General features: G+C 46.6%; 1 protein-coding gene across 2 annotated transcripts in view; it reads right to left on the bottom strand.

The window, feature by feature from the left end:
- QSOX2 (quiescin sulfhydryl oxidase 2) overlaps positions 1-10,025 on the bottom strand; it is a 29,199-nt gene extending 19,174 nt beyond the window's left edge. The window contains exons 1-3 of one of the 2 annotated variants that reach the window (XM_083596391.1): positions 9,643-10,025; positions 2,858-2,958; positions 1,334-1,382 (exon numbers count right to left, since the gene is read on the bottom strand). In XM_083596391.1, coding sequence (XP_083452517.1) covers positions 1,334-1,382; positions 2,858-2,958; positions 9,643-9,934 — 442 coding nt within the window. In that variant the 5' untranslated portion in view covers positions 9,935-10,025. The remainder of the gene's footprint in view (positions 1-1,333; positions 1,383-2,857; positions 2,959-9,642) is intronic. The other variant, XM_083596392.1, reaches the window with a different exon arrangement.
- Between the last annotated feature and the right edge of the window lie 664 nt (positions 10,026-10,689).

A 10,689-nucleotide genomic window follows, 5' to 3' on the forward strand; every position in this document is an offset into this window, starting at 1 on the left:
GCGAGAACAACAACAGTGAATGTTCCCAAGGGTCATCTAGTCCAACCCCCTGCAATGCAACAACAAGACACCTCCATGCAGATTCCTAACATACTTTGTTCTTCCCCCTGAGGACAAGCAGAATGGATCCATTTACAACTTTCCTCTGATCTGGTACAGGAGGCACACAGAATTAAGGCACTTAGGCGCCTTAATCACTCAATGCCACCTGGTGTCTCTGAGCAGAAATCTGGAGGTGGCTACATCTGCCCAAGAAGACCTTGTCAAGAGTCCAACAAAGGAAACCCTATTTCAACATTAACCTATGACAGTGGTTTTCAACCAGTGGCCTCTGTCCCTCTTTCCTTCCCTCCCTCCTCTAATGCACTCTCGCGTCACTGCCTCCCAAAGGCTTGCACGGCTGTTTATTACAGCAGCCCTGGCTACAACCTCAGCTGCCAAATGGTGCCTTTGGGGCTGGTCAGGGGGTGATGGTTGCCAGGAGCTAAGGCGGCCTCGGAGTGAGCAAGCAAGTGGGCAAGGGAGCCCAGTCAGTCCACCAGCAGGACTCCCAAGGAGAGGGGAGAGGAGGCTGAGGGAACACTCCACAAGGGAGGGTGTTCAAGAAAGAGTAAGAGGCTGCCAGCTCTGCAGGCAACGGGTGACATAACTCAGCTCCTGAGCCCCACAGGGTTGCCACAGAAAAAATGTAGCTGGTCAAGGGAGCCATGGACTCAAAAAGGTTGAAAACCTCTGACCTATGAGATCACATTAACCTATGAAATCACCGTACTCCACATGTGCCCACTCGATCATTTTGATCAGTGGAACTGGTGCTACTATAGGTGCCACATAATAATCATTCTGCATTTGTAAGGTCTTGATCATATAGTGTGGCAGCACCTGCACTTTGGATATCATATAGTGTGGCAGCACCTGCACTATTGATATCAAGAAGGTGCCTTTACTGTACACTTTTCAACACCTGCTCAAAACCTTCTCATTTAGACAAAGCTGTCCAGATGTTCAAAAAGTTGTTGTGGATTTTAATCTGTTTTGGTATTCTAACTTCTGTATGTTTTAAAGTATTGTACATTTTTATTGATTTTCTTGTTTTATCTTTTTATAAACCAATCTGAGGTGTTTTTTTCAATCAAGTGGTAAATAAATTTAATGAAATCATAATAACCATCTTTTACTTATCAGGCTTTGATGATTACTGCTTGAGCATGTGTTTTAAATGTTATGGGCTTAAACTAAGTTTTCTCTTAAGCCAACTTGAGTATTATTTAGTCTTTTGATACAGGAGTCCTCAGTGCTGCTGCTTTGAGTAAATAAAGAGAATTGGTCTTACCATGGTGGTTTTCTCCTGTCGTGAAGTCTTTGGCAAAAGCCCTGAAATACTGGAAGAGAAAAGAGAGGAGGGTTTTATTAGAATAGCCACCATCACTGCTCATAATAAACAGAAGAACGTTAAGAAGATCCTGCTGGATCAGGCCAATGGCCCATTTAGTCCACCATCCTGTGGCTGAACAGTTGCTTGTGGGAAGCCTGCACAAGAGCACTCTCCCCACTCCTATGTTTTCCAGCAATTGGTATTCAGAGTATGGTTACCAAATTTTTTTCAAGGAATCTGGGGACACTCTTTTTTGGGGGGAATTTCATGCTTTATTTTAGGAAAAGGTTGCCCAGAGTTCTTGACCTTTTTTTAGTGGGGGGGAACCCCAAAGTTGTCGATCACACACCTCGACACAAGGCAGGCAGAGAAGCTCATCTACAACACACAAACGCCAAAAAAAGGGGGGGGGGAGAGACTGAGTAAAGGCGCTTGCTGGTCTTGGGAAAACATGCATTAAAACACACACACAAGGCACCGGCTTCCCATAACCAGGAGACCGCTGGAGGGCGAGTGCAGTCTCTATGGAGATTTAACTGGCGTGGTGGTGTCTCGTTACCAGAGGTGGACAAACAGCGGACTCGCACGCAGCCTTCCTCACAAGAGAGGCTGCCGGTGCTGGAGGAAGCGCAGAGGGAGGGAGGGAGGGAGGGAGGGATGGAGGGAGGGAGGGAGGCTGGCTGGAACACTGATGTGGCCAGGACCTCCAGTGCTGCTCACTGCCATGGCACCCGCCATGTTGCCTCACAGGAAGTCCCCAGGCATAAATCCGGGGACATTCCGGGGACAGATTTTGTCCGGGGACAGATTGGTGGATCCGGGGACTGTCCCTGGGAACCAAGGATGTCTGCTAACCTTAATTTCAGAGGCAAAGTCCGAAACGCTGCAAACTTTCATCATAGGAGAATCACTCCATCCCCTGAATAATTTGATTGCAATCATGTCAAGCACCTCTAGAGCAGCTCAGCTCATTAGACACCAAGTCTTTAAAAAAAAAGAAAGCAACCTTGAAGCCTTTTAAAATTGTAACTTGCAGGAGAATCACTCCCGATAATCATTCCTCAAGACATCCAAATGCAAATGAACCGCCTTGTGAATTTTTGCATGTTGAAGCTGGTTAGGTAAGCCTGGCAAATGAGAGGATGAGTCTTTGCACACTCATCCCCCCCCCCCCCGGAAAAATATCCTCTTGCAAATCTCCCCCTCCCTCATGGCTTGCCCAGCCCTTTTCCCTGGTTGGGCAACTTCTGAGAACAGGATGGAGGACTAGATAGGTTAATGGCCTGATCCAGCAAGGTTCTCCTTATGTTCTTATGTTCACTTGGGGAGCCCTAATGACTGGCTTAAGGATCAAACTGTTACCACAGCTTGTACAACAAGATTCAAAAGGTGGGGGAGAGAACTCACAAACATCCAAGTCTGTTTAACTGAGTGGAATAAGCAGAAATGTTTCTAGGCATGTGTGTTCCTGGAGTCACTTACCCTAAAAGTGGGATAGTACTGAATCCCATAGTCTTTGCAGGTCTCGTAGTTCACCTCATCCCCGCAGTCCAGCACCCCAATTCTGATGGCAGGTTCCCACTCTGAAATGAAACAGGCAAAGACTTATTCCTACACTTCCAGGAAGCAACCCCTAAAGACCCTTGAATGAAACGCATAACCACTTGGGACCAGTTTACCTATGGGTTGGAATATATGATCCTAGGGTTCTCTTCCAACTTTACAATTCTAAAATGAGCCAATGTGACAGTAACATTTTATGGTGCTCCAAGCAATCGGCTTAATCTCTCCCACTGGAGAAGGCAAAGGCTACAAGACTCATTGAGTCAAAATCCCCTCAAATTCTCAAGTTGCATACATCAAACATGGCACAGTTAATACCCTCCTCTGTCAAGTCACAAATGGTGGGGTGAAGAAAAAAAGCTGCTGGAGGTGCTCTTAGGTTTCCAGGTGAACCAGAAGCAAAGCTCAACAGACTTAATATTGTCCTAGCAGACAAGTTGTGACATGATAATCTGCACAGGAGGAATTAGATGGTCTCGGGAAGAATGGGCAGAGGTGTCCACCACTCTAAACTCTGCCAATTCCAGCAGTTATAAAATCCGGATTTCTCTAACTGGTGTAAAATCTGGCAATGAGAACCTAATTGGTCTGGTTTTATTATCCCTTTGCCATCAACAATGATCCTGCAAGGTAGGTCAAGCTGAGAGTTCCTGACCGGAAGTCACCTAGCAAAGCTTCATGGCTTGAGCAGAGAAGTGAACCCAGGTCTAACTTGTGAAAACCCCAACCACTGTATCACCACCTGGTGAGGGGTGAAATCTGGCCAAATATCAGAGGTGTGTGAAGCAATGAAAAATTACAAAGCATTATAGCCAATTACAGATTTCACTTTGAGGTCCAAGGGCCTCTGGTTGTATGCATGCATTTGAGCCCACCCAAACAAGAACCTGCACTTCTCATTTTTTGAGGATACAATGTTGCCAATAGTAGCTCGAATAGTAATTGCAACTCAATGGAAAACAGCTCCAGATCTTACACTGGACAGTTGATACAACTCACCCTGGAATAGAGCTATAATGGAGAAAATGATGCATAATTTTATATCAATAAGGATTAGAACCTCCAGATACTTTTCATGATTTGGCCTTGTTTTATGACATATTATAGTGGAAGCATAATTTTCAAGGCTACCCTTGTCCCAAGCCTGGCAAATCTATAATTAGATCATGTTGATATTCCTGCAGTGCAGGGGGTTGGATTAGATGACCAATGAGATCCCTTCCGATTCTATTATTCTTTATTGGGACTTTATTACTTTAACCCACATGCCACTGTACTTATTCTACATGCCTATTTTCTAGTTGTTTGTTTTTCATCCTTTAATTTCCCCCTGTTATAATTGTTCTGTCTGTTTTATATACATTATAAACTGAAATTTTAAAGAACTTTACACTAAAAAAGAACCTGAATTGTTCTTTGTTAGCTTAAACACCATAAAAATCCAAGGATCTTCTAGGGAACTTGCCCTTTCAAGTTTGGTGAAAATGTGTGTTCCTAACATTATGAGCCAATCATTCTGTTCTTGCTACATAATGAGATGGGTAGGTTTTCACAGAGTGGGAAAAGGGTAAAGTATTCTGTAAAACTTTTTTCCATATAGTGTTGGGATGGGCCTAATCCTCCCTGCCAGACACAATAAGACCTTTTTGAGCCTGAGGACTGCATCTCCTCACTGCAGCCCCTTCAGGGGTCACCCATAAACCAAAGAGAGGGAGCTGCCACCCACAAAGTCACTTTGACAAACACAAACACAAAACACACACACACAAACTGTAAGTCTTTGGATGCTTGGGGTTTATAGAAGTTTTTCTTAGAAAAAACAAGATTTTTTTAAAAAGGAAAAGGAAAACACCATTTATAAAATTATACATGGCCTGGAGAAAGTGAGTTGAGAAAAGTTTTTCTCCCTCTCTCATACCACTAGAAATGTGTGGGCATCCAGTGAAGCTGAATGTTGGAAGAGAACAGATAAAAGAAAGTTCTTCTTAGTTAAATTGTGCAGGGAGGCAGTGCAGGTGGCAGTGATGGAAACCAGCCTAGATGGCTTGAGAAGAGAGGACTTCTGATGTGATGGCTATGCTATGGCTACACTGCCCCTATGGAGGCTTCTGAATAGCAGATGCTAGAATCCACAGGAGGGGTGAGGACTTGTGTGTTCAAATCCTGCTTGCTGGTTTCCCACAGGCAACAGTTCAGCCACTAGGAGAAGAGGATGCTGGACTAGATGGGCCATTGGCATGATCCAGCAGGCTCTTCTTATGTTTTTATCTCTTGCTTTCCTCAGAAAAGGGACAAGTGAAAATATGGAAGCTTCATCAGCCCAGGGGAAGGACTCTCCTTCGTTATAGGCTTTTAAGCAGAAGCTGGATGGTCATCTGTAAGAGATGCTTGTGATTTCTGCATTGCACGGGGTTGGGCTAGATTATCCTTTGGGGGCTCTTCCAACTCTAAAATTCTATGAGTCTATGAAACTTGCTGAAGAAATGCCTCCTTCCCTTGACTTTTATTTTCCTTTGGAAAAGCTGCCACACTGACAGCTGAGCAGACACCAGGCTAGCTACCAACACCCCAGAGCAGATGGGGGAGCGTTCAGGCAGCCACACAATAGCCACCAAGCCACATTTGTCCCAGGAAACACAAGCACAGAAAGTTTGGCTTGGGGTGATCTGCCTCATTCATGATTCAGCACTGCACTCCCCTTCCCCACCTGTCTCCTCAGGCCTCAAGCAGAAAATGAGCCAGGGGCATCACAAAACCAATGCAAATGGCTCGCCTCCCAACAATGCCAGCCCATCTCCAAACAAATACTTGGTTAAGTGCAGCAGCTGGGAGATGGGTTGCTCAGCCTTCAACAAAGGGAGGGGGGTGGAAGAAGGCAGCCATGCTTCAGTTCACCCTCCCAGCCTTTTCACAGGCTCATAGTTATGTTGCAGGCTAGAGAGTTAGATCACAGAAGAGTTGGACAGAACCCCAAGGATCATCCAGCCCACCTCCTACAATGCAGGAATCACAACGATAGCATCTCTGACAGACTGGCATCTAACCTCTGTTAGTCAGCACAAGCTATGTTACAACAGCAAACATATCAACAAAAATCAAGCAAACCTAAATACTAAAGTTGGGAGATGGATTAACGTGATTCATTTGTCATGGAGCAATGTAGCCAGCCAGCTGTTTGCTTACGGCAGAATCCTAGGCACGTGTACTCTGAAGTAAGCTCCACAGAGTTGAAAATCCATATAAACTAACCCTAACTGGCACACAGTTATCTATAAAACTTGCTCCCAAAGGAGGCACTGACCACCAGCTTGAATGGCTTTAAAAGAGGACTGGGAAAATTCATGGAGCAGAGGGACAGCAATGGCTACTAGCCATGATGGCTATGCTCTGCCTCCACAGTTGGCAGCAGTAATGCTTCTGAATATCAGTTGCTGGAAGTCACAAGAAGAGAGTGTGCTTTTGTGCTCAAATCTTGTTTGCTGCCTTCCCACAGGCAATTAATTGCTTGGCCACTGTGATTCTGGACTGGTGTGATCCAGCAGACTCTTCCTATGCTCTTATGTTCTAATAAAAATCAAGCAAACCTAAGATGGCTTAACATGATTTATTTGTCACAGAGCAAAAACAATGCTATGTCACAGATCCAACCAATTGTTTGCTTATGGCACAATCCTAGGACACCTACTCAGAAGCAAGCTGCGCAGAGTTTAGAGACCATATATGCAAAAATGAGGCAGGTGAATTACAAACAAGCTTTAACAATGTGAATAACCTTAGACCTACCTACACTCCAAGAAAAGTCTGAAATTCAATTGACCCCCAAACCTCAATTGCCTTTCAGAGGGGAGTGTCAAAGCAGCAGCCCCATCACCAAGAAGGACCTCCCACATATGAGCATACCACAATCCTGAGTTGGAATAGCCAAAACAAAAGGCGTATATGGGAATAGGTCTCGCAGGTATCCAGGCCTCAAATTGCATATATAGCTTTGTAAACCAATACAAGTAACCTGAAGTGTGCTCAGTAACACATTGACAGCCTGCGTCACCCTTTCAGGATTGGCACCGTGTGTTCATGGCAGGTCACTGTGACAGCAAGCCACAGCTTCTCAGTCAGCTTCAGGTAAACTACATAAAAGGACAGCTCCAGGTAAAGCACATAATAGTAATCCGATCTCAAAGCTACCAGCATACCTGGCAAGGCTCTCTCAATCCAAGGACAGTGATAGCCACCAAACTATATTTTGAGAAAATTTTAAATTCCTTGACAACTACCCTTGGAGATATGTCAGTTCTGTCACCATGATGTTGACACAGAGAATATGATATACTTTCATGCTGCAAAGACCAAGTTCTGAACTCTTGAGGTTACCAACAACAAAAACTTGAAAGCACAAAAACAATGATCTCTACAGCCACAGCAGGCACTGAAACTTTCCAACAGCTTGACCTCACTCTTCCATTGTCTCCCAAGACAGGCAAATACCAACAACTTCAAGATTTAACTATCTGGAACCCCTATTGTTTACTGGAGAAGCTCTTTTGGTCAACTCAGTAAAGAATTTATTATTATTTGTTTTCCAGCATCTGCACACAGTCACCCTGGAGAACATTTAAACAGGGCAAAGCAACACAAAATCACTTTGGAATGGCCTTCAGTTTTACACCCTTATTGCCTACCTGGCATGCAGAAAGTCATGGGCTCTTCTTGTGTTCTCAAACTAGATTTGGGCTGTATACACACCGTACATGTAAACCACATGTAAACCCCCAAAGGATTCTAGGAACCACAGTTTATCCCTCCCAGAGCTACAATCCCCAGTGCCTTTAATAAACTACAATTCTCAGGATTCTTTGGCCATATGCTTTAAATGTCTGATGTTTCTTGGTCCAGACAGCTCTCTGCAACCTCTGTGGTTACTAGCCATGATGGCTATGCTCCACCTCCACCGTCAGCAAGGCTTCTGAATACCAGTTGTTGGGAACTGCAGGAACAGTGTGTTCTTGTGCTCAATTCCTGCTTGTGAGTTTCCCACTGGAGCATCTTGTTGGTCACTGTGAAGACAGCATGCTTTACTTATGACAGAAGTCTGCTGAGCTGGTTTGGGCAGGGTATGTAATCAGTTAAGCTTTTAAAAGTGGTAATCACAACACCCTCAGCTGGGAAGCCCCAGGGGAAGGTGGATAACTTCACTGCTTTCTTTCTCACACCCTGAACCAGCGGCTGGAGGAGAATTTCTCATGGTAGAGCCATCAGGAAGCTGAGAAAGGAGAAGGGCTGTGGGGTGCAGAATGGCTCCTCACCAGGTCTCATATAGGACAAGAGAAGACTACAATTGTTGAAGCTATACACTGTCCTCCTCCAGTTCGCTGGCAATGTCTTCTCAATTTGGACAGAGGCCATCATCACTGGCATCATCTCAGTCCTAGAAATGGATCTAAGATTCACAAAGAAGTCAGCTATGGTGGCCTCTCTGTCAGCCATTTAGAACCTGCAGCAATAAACCCTGATCTGTTACATCCTCCAATTAATATGCCAAATGCATTCAGTTGTAGCCCTGGAGAAACAAGAACTCTGCAAAGAAAGCTGCCTTGCATCCCTTCAGACCATAAACAGCTGCACACTGCTCTGTTATCTATATATCTAGATATATCTTTTCCCAGTAGTGATGTATGGAAGTGAGAGCTGGACCATAAAGAAAGCTGATCGCCGAAGAATTGATGCTTTTGAATTATGGTGCTGGAGGAGACTCTTGAGAGTCCCATGGACTGCAAGAAGATCAAACCTATCCATTCTTAAGGAAATCAGCCCTGAGTGCTCACTGGAAGGACAGATCATGAAGCTGAGGCTCCAATACTTTGGCCACCTCATGAGAAGAGAAGACTCCCTGGAAAAGACCCTGATGTTGGGAAAGATGGAGGGCCCAAGGAGAAGGGGACGACAGAGGACGAGATGGTTGGACAGTGTTCTCGAAGCTACAAACATGAGTCTGACCAAACTGCGGGAGGCAGTGGAAGACAGGAGTGCCTGGCGTGCTCTGGTCCATGGGGTCACGAAGAGTCGGACACGACTAAACGACTAAACAACAACAAGATATATCTAGATCTGTATATCTATATATACATACATTTGGTAAGTAGCAAAAAGCAAAATAAAAGGCCGGTTTGTTATCAGCTGTAGCCGTCTGACCAGCCTTCCACAACCTGCGGGCCCCTCCAAGATGTTCTGGATTCTACCAAGCACCAACTTGGGGAAGGACTGGGGGAGGAAGCGCCAGGTTTGAATCCCACCCCAAGATATGAAGCTGACTGGCCTATGCACTCTTCTCACTTTGGCCTACCTCATAGGGCAGCTGGGAGGATAAAAAGGCTCAAACACTTCCCTCAAAAACATCCTTCTCCTCCTCCACCAACAATGATGCTCACTAGAGTAGCCCCTGAACCAGCCACTCTCCTCCACCACCACCTCACAGCATAACCTGCTTCTCTAAGGGTCCAGTGGGAGCCAATGGTCGCGTTCTGGTTAAGAGTACCAAAATAGGATCTGTGGTACACCAGGGTTCAAATGCACACCCATCCCCCCACTCAGCCATGAAGCTAATGGGGAGAAGATAAATGCATAATAAATAAGGCAGAGAGAGTAAACGGGAAGGGGAGGAGCGCGCCCCAATCTATTAGGAGCCCCCGTCCTCTTAGCTCGCTCACCGCGGACGTCCCCGGCCAGCGCCTTCCAAGTGGGCGCGAACGCGACGCAGTGCCCGCAGGCCGAGGAGTAGAACTGCACGAGCCAGGCCGAGGGCGAGCCCCGCAGAACCTTCCGCACTGTCGCGGCCTCTAGCACCCACACCGGGTCCGTGCCCGCCTGGTACAGCCGCGCCCTGACGGGAACCACAGCAATCATCATCGACGCCGCCAACAGCACACGCCATAGCGGCAGCACCTCTTGCCACCACCCCCATCGCCGGCGCCCGTAGCCGCCGCCGCCACCAGCCTCCATGACCGGGTGAGCCTGGCTGCTAGGCCGCCCTTAGCAACGGACAGCCTGCCTTGGAAACAGGTCTGGCGAGGACCGAAGGGGCGCGGCTACCCGCCCGGGTCACCTTTATCCACTCAGAAGGCGAGGACTGGAGAGGGGGCGTGGCATCTCCGCCCCCTTTCTCAATAGCCTTCTCTGTTTGGATGTGAGAGAGAGACAGAGGAGGGAGCCCGGCTGCTAGGCCTCCCTTAGCAACTGGCCATCCCCGCCGGTCAGGACCAAGGGGGCGTGGCCACTTGTCCGCGTCCCAGTTGCCCAATCAGCGGACGAGGGGGGCGTGGTGCGGAGTGGTGTGGGCCGCCCCCCTTCGCCGCTGCCGCGGACTGGCACGTCGAGGCGTCTGTCGGTTCCGAAGGGACCACATGATCCGCAACAGCCTTGTCTGTTTGTTTTTTTAAAATGATCAAAAATAAGTATCTCCATCCTCAACAGAAATAGGTTCATTATTTCTGGTGAATCGGAAGTACCCCACCAGCTGATACCCAGATACAAACAATGCATACTCATACACAAGCACGCATGTATTGTTATGAGTTTGTGGGTGCTAGGCACCCTAAGTTACTGTGTTCAGTAGGCGTTCGAATTTAATTAAGGCTTAGAATGTTTTAAACTCTGCAAGACCCATGGGTATTTCAGCCTGTGTATGAGACACTTCTTAATCCTCAAGAATTAGCATGTGTTAAGGGCTAATTACCTCCTGTGTTGAGATAATCACC

This window comes from Podarcis filfolensis (assembly GCF_964270895.1).
Source record: "Podarcis filfolensis genome assembly, chromosome: Z".
Taxonomy (NCBI): domain Eukaryota; kingdom Metazoa; phylum Chordata; class Lepidosauria; order Squamata; family Lacertidae; genus Podarcis; species Podarcis filfolensis.